Source organism: Saccopteryx leptura, chromosome 6, assembly GCF_036850995.1.
Source record: "Saccopteryx leptura isolate mSacLep1 chromosome 6, mSacLep1_pri_phased_curated, whole genome shotgun sequence".
In the NCBI taxonomy this organism is placed as follows: domain Eukaryota; kingdom Metazoa; phylum Chordata; class Mammalia; order Chiroptera; family Emballonuridae; genus Saccopteryx; species Saccopteryx leptura.
Genome location: NC_089508.1, coordinates 25955249 through 25979749, shown reverse-complemented (window position 1 = coordinate 25979749; position 24501 = coordinate 25955249). Strand labels below are relative to the sequence as shown.

The window sequence follows — 24501 nt, the reverse complement described above, 5'->3', positions numbered from 1 at the left end:
CCATGAACATGAGCGGTAGGAAATGAATGGATTGTAATACATGAGAATGTTTTATATTTTTAATGTTATTATTATTTTTATTAAAGATTTGTCTGTGAGCCAGAGGCAGCCATCAAAAGAGCCACATCTGGTTCGTGAGCCATAGGTTCCCGACCCCTGCTATATGGGGTGGTGAACACACAATACAGTGTGCAGATGACGTGTTGTAGGATTATGCACCTCCGACCTGTATAATTTTGTTAACTAGCGTCACTCCAACAAATTCAATAAAAATGGAAGAGGAAAAAAAAGAAAAGAGAGAAAAAGCTGTGTGGGGCCCACTCTGTCTCTGGAGACACACCCTAAGGTCAGAGAAACTGGCTCCAGCTCAGGGTAGCCCTGAAGCAACAGCTCTTCCAGAGTCTGCGCATGAGTCATTGCCTGGGTCTGAGCTCCAGCCCTGAAAGTGGGAAGGTAAAGACTGTTACACAGAAAGTCCAGTCAGACTTGGAAGAAAACTTGGGAGGATTAGATACACTTATTGTCACATGAATGACAGCATGTGACATTGCAGACAAGTAAGACAATGTTGCTTCTGCTTTGGGCTATTTTACCGCCATCTGTCAAAAAGCAGGGTGTGGTCAAGTTGACCAGGGCCACAAGACAGTGGGATCTGTCTGCTGGCTGCTGCGAGCTGGCATCTGGGACAGCTGGGAAGTGCCAAAGCGTTTGATTAGAAGCTTGGAAATAATGAGGTCTGCACTCTGCCACTCTGGCTGGCCTGCTAGTTCAAAAGGCACCCTCTAATTTTTCCTCTTTTCCAGCTGAGTCATTGGGCAAGTTCTGCAAGCCCGTGGTTGTTGACCTCCAACAGTGTCATCATAGGGACCTGTGAGGGCTGGAGCCAGCAGTGACTCGGGCTCTCGGCGAAAGGGTAGGCTCTCAGGTAGACCTAGGTCTACCTAGGGGTCCCCAAACTTTTTACACAGGGAGCCAGTTCACTGTCCCTCAGACCGTTGGAGGGCTGCCACATACAGTGCTCCTTTCACTGACCACCAATGAAAGAGGTGCCCTTTCCAGAAGTGCAGCGGGGGCCAGATAAATGGCCTCAGGGGGCCACATGCGGCCCGCAGGCCGTAGTTTGGGGACCCCTGACCTAGACTGACCCTTTGCACATGTCCCCACAAGGTCAAGTTCAAGAGGAACACTGACCCTTAAAAGGAGGGATGTGTACCAGGAGCCCTCTTGAGTTGATAATTAAAAGTAGGCAAAAGTGTGAGGCTCAGCTAAAAGAAATAAAGCCCTTTGCCAGCATTCCTTTTTACTCTTTTTTTTTTTTTAAGATTTTATTTATTGATTTTAGAGAGAGGAAATAGAGAGAGAGAAAGGCGGTGTCAGGGATAAGGAGCAGAAAGCATCAACTCATTGTTGCTTCTCTTATGTGCCTTGACTTAGGCAAGCCCAGGGTTTTGAACTGGCAACCTCAGTATTCCAGGTCTGTGCTTTATCCACTGCACCACCACAGGTCAGGCTCACTCTTAATACAAAAATTTTTCCCTGTAGAACTCAGACCCCTCCCCTAAATGTAGCATCTCTGTTCACAGCCTAGGGGACCTCTGCTCTTCGGCTACTTTGCACTCCCCAAAGATGAGGAGGAAACCCAGCACCAAGGCTATATATAGGTCAAGAATAAAGTATACTAGCCTGACTAGGTGGTAGTACAGTGAATAGAGTGTTGGACTGGGACACGGTGGACCCAGGTTTGAAACCCTGAGGTTGCCGGTTTGAGCACGGGCTCATCTGGCTTGAGCGTAGGCTCACCAGCTTGAGCAAGGGGTCTCTGGCTTGAGCATGGGATCATAGACATGACCCCATGGTTGCTGGCTTGAGCCCAAAGGTCACTGGCTTGAGCAAGGGGTCACTTGCTCTGCTGTAGGTCCCCGCCTCCAGTCAAGGCACATATGAGAAAGCAGGCAATGAACAACTAAGGTGCTGCAACAAAGAATTGATGCTTCTCATCTTTCTCCCTTCCTGTCTGTCCCTCTCTCTCCCTGTCTTTCTCTCTGTCTCTGTCACAAAGTAGAAAAATAGATTAAGGTATATTAGATAGCTTATAAGCTTGGTGATATGAGTTCTTTGTCTTGCATCTGTTTTCTCTTTTGGTAAGTGCTGAGTGTAGGCTTGAAGGTGGAAAATAGATCAGCCTATATTTTAGTGGCGTCTGTGTCTTATCATGGGGAGCTCCAGATTTGAGGTTTTCTCTGTCGTTCACATTGTTTTCTTTTGTGGTAAACTCATGCGATACACCAAGCTGCTATGGTGCTCAGCTTATTTGCTGTAGAGGAGACTGGATATACTTGAATTAGGTTTGAGCTTTTAAGAGTTATGTCTTTATTCAGAAGACATTTCCTGTTTGCCATCTTTGTTCTTGACATTGTATTGGTACAGGGTGGGGAAATTTCACACGAGGAAATGTTAGGCAACACCCCTGTCCTCATGGTGCTAACAATCTAGTTAGAGCAACAACACCCTATAGGGAAAGAACCCCAAACTAAGCATTATACACATGAGATCCCGTAGAGTGTAATTAAGTGGTAAACAAAAAGAGACTATGGCTGGAGACACCTGTCACCATTGTGTCCCCCAACTTCTAGATATATAGGGAGGTGCTTGAATTATAGAATTACAGAATTGAGTATATAAGACTGGAGGAATCATCAGATCATTGAGGGCAGGGACTTCTGTGGCATTCACCCTGTTCAAATGATTTGGAGTCAGACAGCCATAGGTTTGAATCTCAGTTTTGTCATTAGAAGCTGGGCGACCTTGGCCAAATTACAGATGTTTTCTTATCTGTAAAAGATAAGAGATAATGCTGCTTACTATGTGTTAGTTTTCTTCTTTCTTGTTTGGATAGCAGCCAAGATCTCAGCATTTAGCCTAAGAGTACAGTGTTTAGACTCTAGTACAGATGGCCTGAACTTGAAGTCGAGTTGTATCGTTTACTGTTACAGGACCTTGGGCAAGCTCCTTAAATGTCAGTTTTCTCAATGTTAAATTAGTGTTTAATAGTACTTAGGATGGTGCCTCTGGCATGGTGAGCATAATGTATCAGCTGTTATTACTGATCTTACCTTCCCTAGGAGTCAGTCCTTGCAGCATGCTATCCTAATTTCAGTAGCTGCTGCTTCCTGCATTCCCCTAACCTCTAGGACTGAGGAAATACAAGCCTGTCAGGGTAGCTTAAACCATAACCACAGCTTTAAGGACAAAGCTTTGTCTGGGAGATAGCTTTAATGAAGGTTAGAGTTGACCAGTTCTCACCATGCTCCCTACATTCTTAGAGGCCAAAGTTTAGCCTTTTAAATTCGTAAACCCCTGTCTTGAGTGATTTCTCCCCAAATCAGTGTGATTGTTCTTAGTTCCTGAAGGTCTGCTACCTCCTCAATCCTGAGCTGGTCTCTTCAAAAGATGCCAAGGCATTGGATTTGGAGATTTCAAAAATACCGTCATACGAGCAGGCTTTGCATGCATACTACTGCTTAACATGGCATTTGTCTAAGCCAGGGGTCTCAAACTCGCGGCCCGCCGAACAATTTTGTGCGGCCCGCAGACTAATCCACGAAGTTCAAAATATTTTGGATAAAATTAAGTAAGCCTAGGGGCCTACTTGTATTTTTCATTTCTCTAGCATCCTAGCTAGATATTAGCTTAGTTAACAGCAGTTGTGATGCGAACTACAGTTTCTGGTCGTTTTGTGACACTGAGTAAACTGCATGTACGATTGTGCTTGTTGTACTGATTTTTTTTTGTTTTCAACTGCAGTGAGAAAAGTGTTGCCTAACAGTTGCCTTTTGTAGACCTAGTGCAGCCTGCCGAATGGCTGTGATCTTGCTCTGCGGCCCACATGCTGAGTTGAGTTTGAGACCCCTGGTCTAAGCACTGCCTGGCCTTCCTAGATGGCTGGGGGCTTGTCTTCCATGATTAATCTGTTGTTCAATGCAAATGTTCCAGGGCGCTAGCTGCCACCTCATTCTCCTTGTGTCTTTCGGGGCATTCGCAGACTCAGTCCCAAGACCCCCTCTGAGCCTCCTCTCCAGGTACAAAGGTGGCTTTCCTGCAGAGCGCCTTCACTCTAACCTAGTCCTTTACATCTAGGACCCTGCGGGCCCTGTTTATGTGCAATTTTGCCCTGATTAGTTACTCACTGGAAGTATAAGCCAGTGGTAGTCAACCTGGTCCCTACCGCCCACTAGTGGACATTCCAGCTTTCATGGTGGGCGGTAGCGGAGCAACCAAAGTATAAACAAAAAGATAGATTTAACTATAGCAAGTTGTTTTATAAAGATTTATTCTGCCAAACTTAGCAAAAATACAACATAAAGTACTTGGTGAGTAATTATTATTATATGCTTTAACTTGCTGTAACTCTGCTTTATAAATTTTATAAAGTAAAGTGACTTCCCTACTTTATAAATCACCATTACTGTGGAACCAGTGGGCGGTTAGAAAATTTTACTACTAACAGAGATACAGAAGTGGGCAGTGGGTATAAAAAGGTTGACTACCCCTGGTAAGCAAATGTCTAAGTGACACGAGAGAGAGAGAAAGAGAAAGACAGATATTTATAGGATAAGAATGTCTGTGTGCCTCTGTGGTACCATCTTTGAGGCATTTAAATGCCCACACCAGGACAGTGAGTACTGAAGTCACTTCCCAGTGTTCCACATGACCCCCCACGTGGGTGTGGTCCTGGGAGAAAAAGCTTCAGCCATGGCCTCCCTGCTCCTGGTGGCTGGTGGCTGTGCTGTCCACATCAGTGTCAAGCCACACAGTCTCAGGGGTATGTGGGTATTTTTTTTTAATGGAATGGAAATTAGGCATACTGCATTTTTAGTACATTTTAGTGCCCATAAATTCTGTATGGACTTAAACGACCCTTTCTATGGTCACATTTTCCTACATTTGTCTGTGTAGCTTAAGTTTTCCTCAACTGTGGTACTCTGTGAACCTTAGCTTCAGATGAATCTTTTGTAAGACCACGGAGTGTCCACAGAGATGCGTGGATACACACAGGTGTACCCAGTCACTCATTATATAAATCCTTGGTGAGGGGGGCATCATGCTGTGTGCTTTAAGCTGACTCATGTAGGCTGATGGGCTTTAAGTGGGTGGAAATCTATATTGACCCCAACTTATGTTTCATGTGGCTCTGATTTTTTTTAAAGGTTTTATATATTAATTTTATGGGGAGGGGGTACAGAGCAAGAAGTATTAACTCATAGTTGCTCCGCATTAGCCATTCATTGCTTGCTTGTTGTGCGTGCCCTGACCTGGCAAACCCAGGGTTTTGAACCAGCGAGCTCATTGCTCCAGTTCAATGTTCTATCCACTTCACCACCACAGTATCTCTGATTTTATTTTATTTTTATTTTATTATTATTATTTTTTTTGAATTTTTCTGAAGCTGGAAACGGGGAGAGACAGTCAGACAGACTCCCGCATGCGCCTGACCGGGATCCACCCGGCACGCCCACCAGGGGCGACGCTCTGCCCCTCCGGGGCGTCGCTCTGCCGTGACCAGAGCCACTCTAGCGCCTGGGGCAGAGGCCAAGGAGCCATCCCCAGCGCCCGGGCCATCCTTGCTCCAATGGAGCCCTGGCTGCGGGAGGAGAAGAGAGAGACAGAGAGGAAGGGGGGGGTGGAGAAGCAAATGGGCGCTTCTCCTATGTGCCCTGGCCGGGAATCGAACCCGGGTCCCCCGCACTCCAGGCCGACGCTCTACCGCTGAGCCAACCGGCCAGGGCCAGTATCTCTGATTTTAAAAGGACCCTCAACCGTGTTTTGTTTTTTTAAATAGCAAACTTTTTCTGAAAGCCTTGTCTAGATTAAACTTTCCAACTACACATCTTCCTGTAGGTCTGGACTCACGCTTATCTGAAGGGAAGTAATGTTTTTCTGACATGCTAGTTAACTCCAACCCATTCATTCAGGACCTACGTATTTAATTCTTTTTATTGATTTTAGAGAGAGAGGGAAACATTGATTTGCTGTTCCACCCATTCATGCATTCATTGGTTGATTCTTATATGTGCCCTGACCTGGGATCGAACCCACAACCTTGGCATACCAGGACAACACCCCAGCCAACTGAACTACCTGACCAGGGCAACACCCATGTATTGAATAAGCCCCAGTTTTGTTTACCAGGCACCAGATTATGTCATAAAAATAGCTGAAACCAAAGGATTAGAGGAGTTTAGGGCAAGGAGATTGTGCCTAGCTAGGATAGTCAAGAAAAACTGACCTTGAGGTGGGCTCTGAACGGTTAAGGGAGGGAGACCTTTCCCAGTGAGGGAACTGTTTAGAGAAAAAAGTAGGGACTAGAGCAGGCATGGCCAACAGTTTTTGCCCCCAGGCCAGATTAGAAAGAAAACTTTTTTCATAGGTTGGAAGAAATATTAAAATTAAAAAATGTTAAATACAAAAATGATTTGTTTAAGTAAACAAAATTTTATTATGTAATTTGTTTATGAATGTGAGTGAAAAAAATTTAATATACAATATTATTTTAATAAAAATATATTTTAGGCCTGACCTGTGGTGGCGCAGTGGATAAAGCATCAACCTGGAAACGCTGAGGTTGCCAGTTCGAAACCCTGGGCTTGCCTGGTCAAGGCACATATGGGAGTTGATGCTTCCTGCTCCCCCCCCTCCCCTCTCTATAATGAATAAATAAAATCTTAAAAAAATATATGTTTTAATAAAAATATAATTACATACCATATAAATATCCAAACTGTATCACAATCAATCAAAACAATATTTAATTAATAGAATGAGCTTGAAGGGGTTATATTGTAAATAAAACAATTATTTCGTTTTACAAACAGCTTGGACATGTTTTCAGTTATCAACTGCAGCTATTGTCTATGCTACAATGCCACTTGATTCAGCACACTTGACCACAAAAATAACAAATTGTTTGACCTTGGGTGCACACTGGCAAACTCCGCCTAAAAGAATGTGGGTTTCACATCGCTGCTAAATGTCAAACAGTTCATATCGAGTACAGATGAGTACAAAAGTTATAAATCTTTATAATGGAATTTTTTTAAAAAATAAAGAAGTATCGCGAATCCATTCGACCAGTTATTGGAAGTTAACCCTAGATTAGTCACACGCGGAATTCTTTTCCACGTATCACTATCTTCTTCAATATCTCGATTTCCTGTAATCAAAGACGCTTCCACTTCTGAGTAGCTGAGATTTTAAAGTAGTAGAAAATATTAAAAATTTAATCGCAGGCCGCATAAACTCATTACGCGGGCCGCATGTTGGCCATGCCTGGACTAGATGATGAAAAGGTTGGAATTGTGAAGCTGAAGTCTAGTTGAAGTCCTGGGGACATAGAGGAAGTAGGCGGACCTGGGAGTGGAAAGGTAACTTGAAACTAGGTGGAGAAAAGCAAGAACAGCAGGCTGAGGGGTTTGGACTTCGTGTCCCGTCTGAGGGGGCTGGCTCCCTGGAGGTCCTTGAGCAGGCCCTTGTGGTCAACAGAGTGCTGGGGACCGTGCACCTGAGCGTACTGTGTAGGGTGGAGGGCTTAGAGCAGGGGTCCCCAAACTACGGCCCGCGGGCCACATGCGGCCCCCTGAGGCCATTTATTCGGCCCTGCTGCACTTCCGGAAGGGGCACCTCTTTCATTGGTGGTCAATGAAAGGAGCACATTGACCATCTCATTAGCCAAAAGCAGGCCCATAGTTCCCATTGAAATACTGGTCAGTTTCTTGATTTAAATTTACTTGTTTTTTATTTTAAATATTGTATTTGTTCCCGTTTTGTTTTTTTACTTTAAAATAAGATATGTGCAGTGTGCATAGGGATTTGTTCATAGTTTTTTTTATAGTCCGGCCCTCCAATGGTCTGAGGGACAGCGAACTGGCCCCCTGTGTAAAAAGTTTGGGGACCCCTGGCTTAGAGTCAAAGTGGGCTTCCGAGGAAGGCGTGGGGAGGTGTGGGGCGGAGTGGAGGGCAGGGGGCTATCAGGGTGACCGAGAGAACAGAGAGAGAGAGCAGATTGAAGGAGCGGGCCGGGAAGAGGAAGAGAGCCAGGGGAGGCCGGTTTGTGACTGCTGTGAGCAAATCAAGCATGTCTTATGAGTCCTGGTGGCCCTTCGTGTCCCGCCTGATCCCATGGCTCTTTACGTTTGTGGGTGGAAGAGCCAGACTTGCAGATGGGGAGCGATTACCTTGTCTGGTATAAAGCATTCTGCTGAATAGACTGTTCAAACAAGCTCATTTAGTGCCCAGGACGCCCCGTGAGCTGGATGGTATAAGTAGATACAGTATTAGCTTCCTTTTGTAGATTAGGATACAGGCACAGAGAGGTGAATGAACTTTGCCAAGGTCAGACATCTAGTAAGTGGTAGATCTGGGATATGAACTGAGAGTGTTCTGACCCTAGGCCTGACCCTTAACCACTGTGTTAGAGAGAAGATGTCCCCCAGGAAAAAAGGTGAGGGGTTCATTTTAAAATGAAAGACATGGAGTGAGTCCCAGAGGAGATCCTAGGGAGACCAAGTTTGAAGTAAGCCTTCAAGCTGGAGGTCCCTGCTGCAGGGAAAGTTGCTAACCCAATGAGGGAGCCAGTTCCTGGAAGCCCTGAAATCTGAGAGGACATCCCAGCTCTGACCTGCTGACTGTCTCTCAGGAAAAGGAATGAGGCAATAAGGGCCCCACCCTGGGGCTGAGAGTTAGCTCCCTATTCTCTGAATGGCAGGTTGGGAGGAGGGGGTGGGCAGAGGAGGAATGAGGTTGGGTGAAGGAGAACCTGTTTGCTGAGATGGTTGCCTCTTACCGAGAAGAGCAGCGTCTAACGTGCACAAGGCCTGGGTCAGGAGGAACGAGGTGCCTGGGGTCCTAGCAGAGGGCACTTTTCTGTCTCTGTTCCATGAGGACCGAAGCCCTCACTGTGCTGTTGACATAGAGTTCCCTGCTTTTCTTGGAAGCCCAGTGTCTTCCCTGGATGGTCTGGGAATATTCATGACCAGGCAGCACTTGGGAGGACCGCTTTGTGTCAGCTCCTCCGAGTGCCCCACTGTGGATGGTGACGGGGAGGTTCTAGGGCTCTTAGAATGTGGTGTGTGTAGTGGGTAAAGTGTGGGAATCTCACCGCAGATGCAGCCCAGTAGTTTTCTGGGTTTATTTTTGCTCTGCCAAATGCATGAGCCAGAAAGACAAGTGATGCATCACACCACACAAAGTATAGCTTCTTCCTGTCACCCAAAGCCCTTGGGCTGGACAGATGTGTTTTTAATTGTGACATTTGCTCTGCAAGTCCTTGTGACCACTGATACTGTAACATTGTTTAGATTAGTGCAGAAAGGACAAAAATAAAATAGAAAGTAAAAACTGAGTCTCCCAGTCTGCCTCTCCATTTTTATTTCTTAGGGTAGAAGATTACTAGGGATTGAGTTATGCTATCTCAGGGTCCCTTTGGGAATGAGAGAATCACAGAGCTGTGGACGATGCCCTATAACTTCCCTCATTCTTGCAAAAGGGGCCCTCCAGGATCCTACTTAACTTGTAGCTTTCCATCTGCCAAGTGCGGATGTGCCCTGCGGTGGGCCCAGGTTCCCAGCTGTGATGGTTGCATTTGTCCCTCTCTCTAGGCTGGTTTTTACTCTCAAAGTCTTCCAGATCAGCAGTTAAGAAGCCAGACTAGATTCTGACAAATAAGTGGGACCGAAGATTAGATAAAGCCCCAAGGACGTGGAATATCTTCTCTCCTGGAGAAGCCTACTCACGTGGGGCTTTTCTCAGCGTTCTTAGCTCAGGAGGGCACTGCCAGGCTCTGTGGGGAAGAAGCTGGCTGACAAGTCAGGACATCTGCTTTCTCATCACAACTCTATGTGACCCTGTATAAGTAAGTCACTTACCTCGAGAGTTTAACCTCACTTAGCCTCCATTTGGCCCTCTAATAATTAGGTTGTAATAGAAGATGACAAAGGAACTTCCAAACTGTAGCATTCTATAATTTCAACACTCAAGTGTCATCATTTGAATTATCTTTTAATCTCCGTTTTAAATCCCTGCTGCCCCACAAGATTATGAGGCTCCTTGAAGGCAGGAGCTCTGCTGTGTACATCTTGGCACCTCCTGAAATATCTAGCAGAATGCTTTTTGCATAGTAGATGCTTTAAAGGTCTGTTTGATTTATTGATTATAGATTGGTATACATTGGAAGAACCCTGCACTGGGCGTATAGATGATGACTTTTGTGAATATTCCTGAGCTGAGAAGCACTAATGACCATCCTTAGTGGCTTTAATTGACAGATTGGAAAACCAATCAAAGATGGTCAGCAGATTGCCACTGATGAATGGTGTCCTAGTGTGGGATGAAAACAAATTGCTTCTCTACCTATAGTTTCTTTCTCAAGTACGATAAAGGAAAAGTGGGACCTTAAGATAATGGACTCACTTATCTTCCTTCTTCCATCTGGGAACTTGGCGCTTTCAGGAGTTCTCAGGCTGCTTTCAACTTCTGCTTTGGTATCACATGTAGTGGAAGGGCTTTGGGAATTGCGTGACAGCTATCATTCTTGACTCAAGGCATTTCAGACCTCTGAAACACCCAAGTCACATTATGTCAGGTTACTTGAGTTTGAACTTGAAGGCAGGTATGTTTTTAACTTCTTATTGTTGGGGTGTGTGTGTGTGTGTGTGTGTGTGTGTGTGTGTGTGTGTATATAGCCAGTTTGCATGTGCCCATGTCCTGTGTGTATAAATGCATGCAGTTGCGTATGACTTTGTATTACAGATGCCTTATCAATTGCTAAGTTATTTACACAATGAACTTAAGCTTTTATGTTTATAAATTGTAATAACTTTAGGCTTCAGAGTCTTACTGAATTCAAGTTCTTGGGGTTTTACGATATAGAAGTTTTCAACTTTTCCTCCAGCTGGTCTCTGAGCTCTTGGTTAATAGATTCAATGAAATCAAGAATTTAAGACCCTGGCTGGCTAGCTCAGTTGGTTAGGTTCCAGTACGCCAAGGTTGCGGGTTTGATCCCTGGTCACGGCACATACAAGAATCAACCAATGAATGCATGACTATGTGGAAAAACAAATCGATGTTTCTCTCTTTTCGTCTTTTTCTAGAAAGTCAATTAATTTAAAAAAGAAAAAAAGAATTTAAGTGTTACAGGAAAAATTGAACATCATTTTACTGTAGCTAGAGATGAGATAATAGGATTCATCATTCTTAGTGTGTAGCTAGAGAAGAGAAGAGCCAGCCTGCATTGAGAACCCCAACCATAGTTTTTTCCAATAGGTCTTGATGGTGAGGGTGGTCAGGGGTGTGTGTGAATTGAGGTATTAATCAAAAGAAAGCTCTCTTTAGTGTCTTGAGGAGGAAACAACAGTTCCTGGTTAGGTTTTAAGAAAAACTGAGATTGTGTTTCTTATTAGAAGTCTCTTTAAACTTGTGCCATCACCTCTTGGCCATTGGTAACTCTAATTGACTGTCTCTGTTTTCTATAGCTTGGAATTGCGATTGGGTTCTTGGTCCCCCCTGTTTTGGTACCTAATAGCAAAGACCGGGACTTCCTTACCTACCGCATCAGCATCATGTTCTACATGATAGCAGGTGTCGCCACTCTGCTTTTCATCCTTGTCATCATCGGTAAGTTCATTAGTAGACGGCGGGGCAGGGAGGTTTACTGGCTTTGGTGGGGCTTTTGTGAACATGACCCCAGAATATGGTGGACATGTACAGAAACTGAAGGCCAGGCCTCTGATGGTTTTCAGACGCGTTAGCCCGAGCAGTTGCCTCCAGTACAGTGCTAGCTGGCCTAGTGCACTTGGTTAGTGGTTCAGTAGAGGTGTAATTTGTAATAAAACTGTTCTCCAATGGGCCTCACCAGAATTAATGGTCAGGCTGCTGATCCCCTTTGTGGAACCCGTGAGCACATATGACATCACAGGCATTGTGCTATTCATACCTGATCTCATGTAATCTTCAACAACCCTGTGATTGAAGGCACCATTATCAGTCCCATTTAACAAAGAGGAGAATTTACGGGAGTGAAATAAATTATTCAAGATTAGATAGCTGGGAAGTGACAGAGATTGGATTTAAGCCTATTTATCTAATGTCATACTGTAATTTTCTGGAACAGAGCAAAACAAAACAGAACCCACAAACATTAATAATTCCATAGACTCACCCAAGAATACCTGCGTACCACCTATCTAATGCCTTTTTAAAAAAATTATAAGAGCACTGATATGCTCATTATGGAAAAATCTAGAAAATACAAAGAAAACATAATAATGACCATTAATTTAGCCTTGTATAAGTTAATCCTAACCTCAGATAATCACTATTAATTTCATATGCATATATATATATTTAATCTCTGAGATATTTGGCTAATATAATTTTTTAAAATTCTTTATGTTTCAGGTATACAGTATTTTTTTTTTAATTCATTTCTTTTGGGAAAGAGATATTATTAAAAAAAACCACAAAAAAGGCCTGACCTGTGGTGGCGCAGGTATACAGGATTCTAATTCAACATCTGTATACACTTTAAAGTGATCACCACCACAAGTCTAGATACCATTCATCACCATATAATTGATGGATAATATAATTTTATATCCTCTTTTATAACCTGAGTGGTATTACATAGGCTGTGATAAATTCAGAGACAGCAGGTAGAGGTTTCCTTTTCAGTTAGTGACCCGTCTAAAGGTTAACCAGTTCTCTTCCTAATATCTGAAAGTTTCGCTCACTCTTGTTAAGGTTTCATTCCTTCTGGCCTCACCTCCAGAGTCAAACATTTTTCACAATTTTCATTGTTCACCTCATTCAGCTGTTCTCACCGTGGCATCCTCTCCCCTGGGTCCAAGCCGAGAGAGGGCTGCTGGGCGGCTTCTGAAGGCCGACAGGGTGTCTTGGACAGAGGACAGATTGCACTATGCCCAGCTCCAAATGCCTGTGTTTGTGGTAGATGAGGTCCTGGTTCTTTGCAGTTGAGATCCTGGAGGTAGGACATTGCTACATTTTGGCACTTTATTGTCAAGCACGGACAGTAGCTGTTGAATAAAGAACTGATGGATCTTATCTGAATTCTGGTTTGTGGATGCCAAGTCCTTGAGTAATCCCTGCTGTTGCAGAGATCAGTACCCTCTTGCCTTGCTTCCTTTTCCCCAGTGGAAGGGGAGGCGAACAGGCAAGACAATGGATGAGAGGTTCTTAACGGCAGGAAGTTATCCAGGAGGAAATTACCCTGGACTACTTTCTGAGATGGAAGAGGCAGGGCTCTGAATTCAGCGCTGGAGGTTTTCCCAAGAAGGGGCAGGGTGGTTAAAGGGAGAGACTTTGACCTTCAAGGAATTAAATCTCATTTCCAGAGCTTCCTTTAACTGGACAAGGAATGTTCTCCCAGGGTGAGGGTGAGGCCGCATGCTGCTTGCTTGGACTCAGTTGGGGAACCAGGTTAGCCAAAAAACTGGTCAAGCTGATCTGCCCTCCAGAGAACTGAACAGCAGTCAGTGCAGTTAAATTGTCCCAGTTGTACTGAAAATGGAAGAGAAGAGGAATGGTTTACCCATTGTCCCTCCCCAGTCCTTATATCAGAGTAGCCATTCCCACAGGGCCCTGTGCTAATCCTCTCAACTGTCTGATTCCGACTTTGAGAAACTAGGAGGGGACTCCAGGTTTTTCTAGTTAAAGATCCTTTCCTCTACTCAGGAATATTGATTGATTGCCACGTGCCAGGCTCTGTGCTAAGCCTGGGCAACGCAGTCCCTTCCCTCTGTGGAGGAGCTCTTGTGCTAAGCCATTAACCGGGCTCACTAATCCTGAAGCCTCAGCACTCACTTCCTTTCTATCCATGTGTTACTATTGTGGGGTTTTTTTCTGGTGCTCTGCAGTGTGCTTTTTCCTAGTTATTATAGGACTCCGTGATCCTTGAACACTGCCTGGGAGGCCACATGATGGCAGCTGTCCAGAGGCCATTAAGAAAAAGTAATCAGTAGACCACTCACTCAGCCGTAGATAGTGAAAAGCAGCTTCAAGAGAGGAAGCTGTAAAGGGTTTAACTGAAGAATTAATATTTCCTTTGAGGTCTTAGCTCTTTCTCAATGGACGAAGCCAGCTCTTGTCCACGTGTATCTCTGCCAGGCTGTAACCACAGGGATGTTCAGTGATCTGTTTTTTTTCCTTTCAGTATTCAAGGAGAAGCCTAAACATCCCCCCAGCAGGGCCCAATCCCTGAGCTATTCCTTGGCACCACCTGATACTTTGTACTTGAATTCTATCGTCCGGATTTTCAAAAACCTCAACTTCGTGCTGCTTGTCATCACCTACGGTAAGATGTGTCCGGGAGTAAGTATATTTGAACTGGAAATGTGAGACAAGAGGCCTGATGTATTTTTGCATCTTGCTCTTTTCAAATCCCAGATATGTACGTAAAGTAATTGTTTAGGGTCAACCAGGAAAGTCAGCTCTGTCTCAGGGCCTTTGCACATTCTGTAAAGTCCACCTAGAAAACCATTCTTTCCCATATCAGGTTATCTTAGAAATGTCTGCGGATCTTCCAAGTCTCATCTTAGTATCATCACTAAAAAGCAGTATTAGGCGATCTTTCCTCTCTTTTGTGTTGTTCCAGTTCCAGGTCCTCCTTCTCACTAGGCCAGTGATGGGCAATCTTTTGAGCTTGTTGTGTCAAAATTCGCCAAAAAACCGAGCATAACTTGGGGGTGGTGTGTCAATTCGAGAAAAAAAAACCATAATTTCGTGATACTTATAGTTTAAATAACAAAAATGTATAATTATAATATATAACTGTAGTTAATAAACCAGAAACTAATTATTTAACTTACCTGCTTAGTGACTTCTTTGTTCATCTGTCAGTTGGTTTCTTTTGTTGGTCTTGATATTATTTAACTTGTGTGGGGTGCTGTGAACTAAGATAAGTGAGGGGGAGGGGGAATTCTTTAACTAACCTGCCTATTAGTGACTTTTCTGTTGCTGAATTTCATTGGCTAAATCTTCAATTGAAGGTTGGTATTTTGGACACTTCAAGCCCAAGCAAGCGCTACTAACTTCATCTGTCAATGTTTCTTTTGTTGGTTTTGATATTATTTAATGCGAGAATAAGGTCTCACAAAAGTATATAGAGGGAAAAATTGTGAGTAAAGCCATTGCTATATTTTTCAGGGTGCTAGAAGTGTCTTGTAATCGGTTCCAGGCACTCCAAATTTCCTGTTCGTAGTGACACTCCTCTTGATTCTCCAAGCGGTACCTTTCCAGATTCTCAAGCTTTGACTTCAAGTTGACAAACACCTGACCCCAGATGCTGTCTTGAAATTCTGCAAGTTGCATCTTATGTAAATTAAGATGGCAGCCACTATTTCTAGTGGCGGGAAACGGCACCCATAGCACAGGCCCTCGCCTCTCCCAGCCTCCCCCTCACTTATCTCAGTAACAATGGTCAATTAGAAATCCATGACACCCCAGAAGAGTAGATTGGATGATGGTTGCTGTGGTTATGTGGTTGCTGGTAATGGGGATCACAGGGCCCCCAGAGATGTGTCCCCCGCGGCATTCCGCTGCTCCCTGCTCCACCGGCCAGAAGTGAGGTCAAAGATCCCCTAATGGCCTAACCAGAAGTCCCAGAACTAGACACTGTGCCGGAGTTCTATTGCTTTGGCCTACAGACCTCTGGCACAGAGTGTGTACACTACAGCAAATGTTTTATCCTCGGCTACTGCACCTGGCCATGCAGGAGTCAAGGATGAAACGTCCTTCTTGGCATGTGGCCCCATACTTCTCTGATATGCGGCCGCAGTGTCATCGAAAATGGCTATATGTGTCAGTGCTGACACGCGTGTCCTAGGTTCACCATCACGGCACTAGGCTGTAACCTCCCTGAAAGCAGAGATTTATGTCTTTTTACCATCAGCAGTGGGTACTCCTATAGTTATTGAGTGAATGAATCAATTAATAAATGCTTGCATATATAAATGAGTCTTGCCATATGAACCACTCCTCAAACAATCTTCCTTCATTTTGTAACACTGACTCTTTTTTTTTTTATCTGAATGCAAGACAATATTCCTCTTTCATTTCATTTTTTAGACTTTTGGTAAGATAAGGTTTAATCTTTGCCCCCACTTTTTCAGCGTGGTGTTGTATGTTCTTCCCACCCTTTAATAAGAACGTTAGACCAGACAAGCGTAAGGCCCGAACCTCACGCATTCTAATAAAGAGATCCACCCAACTGTACTGCTATCCATCTGACATCTGACCATTTAATTCACCTGCTAGTTTAAAATCAAGTCAATAAGTATGTAAAATGCACAGTAACTACGTTTAAAAAATGAGATTGGCTTGACATGATTTATTTTTGGTGAAGCCTCAGTTGACTATAATCTTATGTTCTCTCTAAGTTCACAAACCATGTGTTTTGTAACATATAGTAGTATTTAGTATGTGCCAAGACTTTTTTTTCCCTTTTCTTTTTTTAAGATTTTATCCATTGCTTTTAAAGAGAGAAGAGGTGGCGGAGGGTGAGAAGCACCAACTCTTAGTTGCTTCACTCTAGCTGTTCATTGGTTGCTTGATGTATGTGCTTTGACCAGGCAAGCCCAGGGGCTTGAGCCAGCGACCTCAGCATTCCAGGTCAACGCTCCCTCCATTATGCCACCACAGGCCGGGCAAGACTTTTCACATATGTTTTTATTGAACTTCCATTACATTCATGTTAGATAGATATTGTAACTATCCCCATTTAACATATGAAGAATCTGAAACTCAGAGAGATTAGGTAACTAGCTCAAGCTCACACAGCTTTTAAGCGGCACAGTCAGGATTCAAATACAGGTTTGTCTAACTCCAACACCTGCATTCTTGATGCCTGTTACATAATTGCCTATAGTCCTTCCTCAAATTGTGCCATAGTTTCATTTTAGGATAATCAGGGTCCTTTATCTTGAAGTGTTTATCTGCTGAAGCATTGGTAAGAGGTGGTATCATTCATGGGTAGAGAAGCATGCCTAAGTTTTCCAAGCATATACAATATTGGGTGACCTCTCATCTGGAATAGCCCTAGATAACTAGATTAGTCTTCAAGATCTCAGGTTTCCATTCCTCATTCTCCCCAGCTTCTCAGTTCCTACTATACCTCTGTATTCATCTACAATAATAAACTGGCTTGTATGGGTTGATGGGCAAAGCAATTCACTCCTGAGTCTCTGGAAGCATTGGACTCTGTTGTGTACGGATAGAATTTAACATGTTTCTCAAAGGCCTGGGTTTATCTTGGTGAGAGGGAGTTAAACTAGTCTAGATGTTCGTACTCATTTCAGAGAACCACAAGCCCAATTCCCATGGTAGAGAATAGGACTTGGAGACAAGGCTCTTTGCCAACAAGAAAATGATTCCGAGGGCTTAATCTCAGATTTGAAAAAATATTTAATTGAGCCATTATTGTGCATTAGGAACCTTCTTAAGGACTTTACATGCATTGTCCTTTTTTTTTTTTTTTTTTTGTTATTTTTCTGACGTTGGAAACCGGGAGGCAGTCAGACAGACTCCCGCATGCGCCGGACCGGGATCCACCCGGCACGCCCACCAGGGGGCAATGCTCTGCCCATCTGGGGCGTCTCTCTGTTGCAACCAGAGCCATTCTAGCGCCTGAGGCAGAGGCCACAGAGCCACCCCCAGCACTCGGGCCAACTTTGCTCCAATGGAGCCTTGGCTGCGGGAGGGGAAGAGAGAGATAGAGAGGAAGGAGAGGGGGAGGGGTGGAGAAGCAGATGGTCGCTTCTCCTGTGTGCCCTGGCCGGGAATTGAACCCGGGACTCCTGCACGCCAGGCCGACGCTCTACCACTGAGCCAACCGGCCAGGGCTGCATTGTCCTTTTAATCTTCAAAACAAACCTATGACATGGGTCCTTAACTCTATTTTATTTTATTTAAAAATTTTTTAAATTTACTTATTGATTTTAGAGAGTGAGGAAAGGAGAGAAACACTGACTTGCTGTTCCACTTCTTTATGCATTCTTTGGTTGTTTCTTAAGTGTGCCCCGACCACGGATCAAACCTACAACCTTGGTGTATTGGGTTAATGCTTTAACCAGCTGAGCTACCAGGACAGGGCAACTCTTTTCCATTTTATACCTGAGCAAATTGAGGCTCTGGTTTAGTTTCTTGCCCACCATTGGACAGCTAGCAAACAACAGAGTTTAGATATACATGTCTGTCTGTTCGATGCCAGAGCCCATCTTTCTAATCACTGTGCCATTTTGCCTCCCCATGCAGAACGCAGCCTCTTGGAGATGGAGCTGGGGCTCCTCCCTTAGCCTACTTGTTTGAGTGGTCTTTGTGTCTACCTAGGGGAGTATGTTCATCCTCAGATTTCATTCTACAGACCAGTTACCTGGGGGTTGCTTTCTTCTAGGGTGTGGATCTAGAAATACAGGGTTTTAGAAGCAGGACCAACTTATTGGTCAGCCATCTTGGGATTTGGGGATGGGGGTCTCAGCCTTCGTGTGTCTCTTTGAGGTTTATAGGTCACATAAAGGTAGTGCACTTGAAAATCTCTGCTTTCTTCTTTTACTTTCTTTGTTCAAAAAAACTCATACATATATAGATTTTATTTATTGATTTTAGAGAGAGGAGAGAGAGAAAAAATCGAGGTGGGGGACTGGGAAGCATCAACTCATTGTAGTTGCTTCTCCTATGTGCCTTCACCGGGCAAGCCCAGTGTTTCAAACCGGTGACCTCAGCATTCCAGGTCGACATTTTATCCACTGCGCCACCACAGATCAGACCGGTCCAAATTAAACAACAACAACAACAACAAAAACTATAAATTTAATAGATGCTGAAGAGGAAAATGGTCCATACTTTTTATATTGTACATGTGATATTCTATTTTCCTCTGAATTATATGCACTTAAGAGCACATGGCTGGGAACCAGAAGATGAGAGCATTTCGCAAACACATTTGTAGGCCATGGTGGACATGCCTTGGAGAAAGAGCCTTGAATGCTGGACTGGTCAGTGAGATCTGCACATTGGAGTGGGCGGTCTTAGTTCAGGTGGCAGCTCTGCCAATTCCTGAGAGTGTACACCTTCCTCCATCCTTCGTCTCTAATCATCCACCCTCCTCTCCACACAAAATACTAATAGCGTTGGCTTCCCATTGGAGTCCTCCTCTGCATGAAAATGAAGGCTTTTCAGGTAATTGCAAATTTACTGCTCACAAAAATTAGGGGCTGTTTCAAAAAAATACGAAGTTATAAAATATCCCCTAATTTTTGTGAGCAGTGTAAAAACATCCACATTGCTTGGCCCTGCTCGGTAGCTCAGTTGGTTAGAGCATCGTCCCACTATACCAGGGTTATGGGTTGATCCCTGGTCAAGGCCCATACAAGAATCAAATCTGCCTGACCAGGCGGTGGCACAGTGGATAGAGCGTAGGACTGGATGCCGAGGACCCAGGTTCGAGACCCTGAGGTCGCCAGCTTGAGCGCGGGCTCATCTGGTTTGAGCAAAAGCTCACCAGCTTGGGCCCAAGGTCGCTGGCTCGGGCAAGGGGTTACTCGGTCTGCTGAAGGCCCGTGGTCAAAGCACATATGAGAAAGCAATCAATGAACAACTAAGGTGTCGCAACAAAAAACTGATGATTGATGCTTCTCATCTCTCTGCGTTCCTGTCTGTCTGTCCCTGTCTATTCTCTGACTCCCTCTCTGTCTCAGTAAAAAAAAAATTATTAAAAAAAAAAATTAAATCCATGTTTCTTTCTCTCTCTAAAGTCAATCAATAAATAAAATAAAGTATCAATTATTAAAAAAAAAACCACACTGCTATTGCATTGATAAGTGTGCTGATTTCCTATGTTCTTTTGCTGGACTGAACTAGATGTCCCCAAGTAGGGAGTAGCTCTCATGCAGCTGGTGGGATGGCCAGTGTTATATCTGTCCTGCTTTTCCAGCACTTTCCAAGCTGCTGAGTCAGCTGCCCAGAGCTGGGTGCAGTGATACAGGAAGACTTCAGAGACATTTTCCCTATAGGCTCTGGCCACGCCCTAGAGGTAGATTTTGAGATAAAATAAGGGCTATCAAATTCATTTAAATTTCAGATAAACCACAGTTCTTTTTTTTTAAGTATAAACAAATGCTTTCCATGAGATATTTGAGATATATTTATGCTAAAAAATTATTCACTTATCTGAAATTCAAATGTAACCAGGTACGCTATTTGTTTTTTTGTTTTCTCTCCACTCTGGCAGCCCAGCTTCGAGGGGAGGAGGTGCAGAAGTGGGTTTGTGCTGGATGTTGCCAAACTATCACAGCAAGAAGGAACTGCCTCCTCCTCCTCTAGGAAGACGCCCTCCCTCCTCCAAGCTTGGCCAAGGGAGGCTGGGGCTAGAACCAGACCCTCTGAGTGTCTAGCAGAGTCTAGGGCAGGGCTGGTGTTGTGATGCGTCTCAGCAGGGAGGGTGGGGGCAGGAAAGAACCCTTCTCTGGCCACCTTCTCTTTGTGTCTCTAGGTCTTGCTTTCACACCTCCTCCTTTAATCTCTTTTCATTAATGGTGATGGCTTTTCATCAATGGTGATGGATAACAGGGCATCATAATTGCCCTGTTAACAAGGATTGTTGACAGTTTTCCTCTTGGGAAGAATGTCCTCAGAGGGAACACTTTTCCATGTCATTTCCCTAGCCTTGCCTCCAGTACCGAGAGTATTTTCCAGTGTTGAGCATCTGAACCTGGCACCTCAGCATGTGTCCTGAAGATACCTTTCCTGGGCTCTCTCGGGGCTTCACCACTGTCCTTATTTAACTCCACGGGCCCCGGAAAGGCGCCTCCTCTCAGGTCCTGGCTTACGAGTGGGTGTGAAATCCTCCTGATTCCCTGGAGTTTGCTGAGGTCAGGCTGTCCCTGTAAAACCGGGGCTCGCCACAAGTTTCGGAAGGACAAAAGGGAAATGAGCACAGTGTAACCAGAACCCAGAGATAGGATCTGGGATGCGTGTTTCCCAGGTTTGCCTGATAGTGGAACTCCCTCTATTGTAACCAGAACCAGAGATAGGATCTGGGATGCGTGTTTCCCAGGCTTGCCTGATGGTGGAACTTCCTCCATTGTAACCAGAACCAGAGATAGGATCTGGGATGCGTGTTTCCCAGGCTTGCCTGATGGTGGAACTCCCTCCATTGTAACCAGAACCCAGAGATAGGATCTGGGATGCGTGTTTCCCAGGCTTGCCTGATGGTGGAACTCCCTGGGGTGCTTGGGTTGAATGTGTGCAAAGATTTCCATGCCTCTCCTTTGGACATTGAAAATCAAAAAGTCTCCGTCAACCCTTGGAAATCTACTTTTAACAAACAAGCATTCGAGGCAATTCGGGGTGGCAGCAGGTTGTGAGGCCTCCTGCTGCCTGGTAGGGGGTGGCTCTTGATAACCAGACGAGTTTAGCTGAGCCAGTGGGTCTCAAAATTGAGCACTGTCAGAAGTCCCTGGAGGGCTTGTTCACACAGATTATAGAACCACAGAGTTTCTGCTGCAGTCCGTCTGGGGAGGGTTCAGGAATGTGCATTTCTAGCGAGCTCTCAGGTGCTGCTGATCTGGAACTGGCTTCCCTAGACCACCGAGTCCCCAGGGAAGTGCTCAGCTTCAACAGGCTGCTCAGCCAGCTCAGGACTCGGCTTCCCTCTGCCTCTTTCAGAGTCACAGAAGTGCTGGTGTTTAAGACGGGCTATTTTGCTCCCAGTCCTGTCACCGGACCCTTTCCAAGCCAGGGCAGCTTTGCCCCAGCACGGTCTGCGACCTCCGGGGTCTTGACTCAGGCTGGAAAAAGTTCAAGAACTTGTCCAAGCGAAATCAAAAGCAGATTTTACGTAGGTAGAGGGAAACGAGCTAGGCTGCGGGTTCCTGGACACGGGATCTAGGGGTGAGCCCAGGACGAGCTGCCGCCGTCCACTGCTCCCCTAGCCACTGTGAAAGTACACGTCTGAGTGGACGTGGGCGAACTCGTGAGTGAGTGGCTGGCTGGGTCCATTGGTTCTTGGCATTTTTTGTTTCCAAGGGTGGGTTGTTTCTGAACTTGGAGGTGCCAAATTCAGACTCTGCCTTTTGGTTGGGGTTGGGGGCGGTCTTGTTGCTAATAGGGGCCATTCTGAAGTGTCATGGCATTTTTGGCACCAAATTCTGTCTCCATTTTCTGGTTGGAAGGGTGTCTGGTTCCTAATAGGGTCTGTTCAGGAAGTGTCATGATGTTCACACCCCTTGAACTCATTCTTCTTGTGGTGTCAGTTTTCATTATAATGATGGTATAATGAGCTTTGGAGGTGTTCTTTGGTCAATTTCTCCTTCATCTTGGGTTGATCTGGTTTTAGCCAGTCCGCATGTTGTTGTTGATCTAGACCATTGCAGAGTTTCCTGCCATAAACTGTTTCCCTTTGATCAGGAGAGGAGGTGGGGCCTCTGAGGAGAGGACCTAGTGGCCTATTGAGGCCCTGCCCTCCTTCCTCCTTCCCCCTGTTGGGAGCTAGCCCTAACTTCTTTCTCTGCTGCCTCACTGCTGGGTAATTCCCCTGTGTTTCCTATGGATTTGCCCCTTTTCTTCACTCGAGTTGGGCCCAAGCTGAGAGTAGCGGTCAGACCTGAAGCTGAGCATGACTTGGAGGGATTTCTTGTCCCCTGCGGTGTGAAGCTCGGGCCAGAGGCTGAGAGGGGCTGACAGAGGTGTGAGGAGCAGGACGAGGGGCTGCTCTCCTTGTCCTTCCAGCCCGCATACCACCCCACCACCCTTTTCAGGAATGTGTCTCTGGACTCAGGAATGGAATTCCCAAGTGGTTGGGCGTGTGGTGTAAAGGTTAGTTGAGCATGCTTATTGCATGAGAGGTTTGCTGAGATCCTCAAAGTTATGGACAGTAAAAGGGATGGTATGGAGAGTAATCTCACAGAGTGATCTGGTCATAAATTCCTAACTGGGCAGGTCATGCTGGGCTAGTCACACCCCAGGCATATAACTTCTTTAGAAAAGGCTTATCTGTACATTAAGCAAGCCCTGTCCATGTGTCCGTGCCTCCAGGTGAACACGTCTTTGCAATGCCCCCTTCACACCCTCCTCCTGAAGTGTGACCACCCTCAAGACAGCACTGAATCGGAACCACCCTGCAGTCCACTCCCTGCCTTGCTTTCTCCCACCTTACTGTAATCTTATGTCCCCTCCGTATCTCAAATATAAATACATAAAAGGAACTGTAAATTGTTGTTTCCTGAGGCATTTTTTCTTAATCTGTTGAAATTATGCTTCCAGATGTATTCTCTGTTTGACTCAAATGAACGTTTTATAAATGTTCTCGCCAGGTTTGGATGTTATTAGGTAGGTGGACACAGTCCTCATGACCTGGTCTGGCGGTTGTAGTGATGTTTGGTGACGCTCCTTGGTTTGCCAACTCAGTGTGACCTTGTGCCCCTCAGGAGGGGGCACTGAACCCACCTTTGTTGTATCCCTGAGGTGACTGCTGGGAGAGGCAGGAATTTGAGGAATTTTCAGTAACAAGTTGGGGAAATGGTTGAGAATCAGTGTGGTGAGGGTGTAACAGAGTAATTTTTAAGAGCAAGGACTTCAGAGCCGCATAGTCTGGTTTGGATCCAGCCCCACCACTTACTACCCCTGTGAGGGTGGGAATGGAAAGAAAAGCTTCCTTTCGCATTTTGCATGTGAACTTGAACTTCACTATGTATGCCCTTCCTTTGGGAACCTGATAGAGGGAGTAAGTCAGCTGCATTTATGCAACATTGCTTATGATAAAAATGACGGCAACTGAACTAGGAGACGTCTTCCAATCTGGTAAGAAGCCATTCTTTGTGCTTTGCTGAGTATGGTGACTCTTTCACTGTCTTGTCCGTTGTGGGGACCCTGGAAACTATGCCTGTTGAGTTGTTTCAAGCGATAGTGGCTGTTGTCAGGTGCTAAGCCAGGGTGGTTGCCATAGCTGCCTTTCCCTACACCTGAACCATCCCCTTGGGGACAAAAGAGAAGAGCTTCCGGATGGCTCAGTGGCCTGCGGTACTATGGACTGGTCCCACTGAAGAGGAGCTCCTAAAGGCTGCCCTGCCTCAGAGCTGTGTCCCTTCTAAGTGCATCTAATGTCAGGCGCGCCCATGGTAGACATGTGGGCCTCAATGTTTAGTTAAACCTGAAAAGTCTCCCGGTGCATTTGTTTTTTAGCTCTGTGTGCATTTTTCTCATCTATAAAATGGGGATGATAATATGATCTGCCTCCTAAGATTGTTGGGAGGATTGTAAGGGGCTTAGAACAGTGTCTAGTACTTAAGTATATGCTGTTGCTGTCATCATCATGGTTATTAGGAAGTGAGAGCAGGAGGCCCTTTCTCCTTGGGATCAGTTCTAGTCCCATCTTAGTGACTAAAGTCACAGTACAGCTTTAGATAAATGACCTCATTCTTTAAGGACACAGATTTTTAG

The 24501-nt window shown here is 45.0% G+C and overlaps 1 protein-coding gene across 1 annotated transcript in view; it reads left to right on the top strand.

Annotated features, from left to right (window-relative positions):
- Window positions 1-24501, top strand: part of FLVCR2 (FLVCR choline and putative heme transporter 2) — a 61148-nt gene that overhangs the window by 21992 nt on the left and 14655 nt on the right. The window contains exons 3-4 of the mRNA XM_066342226.1: window positions 11526-11667; window positions 14222-14362. Of these exons, the coding sequence (XP_066198323.1) occupies window positions 11526-11667; window positions 14222-14362 (283 nt within the window). The remainder of the gene's footprint in view (window positions 1-11525; window positions 11668-14221; window positions 14363-24501) is intronic.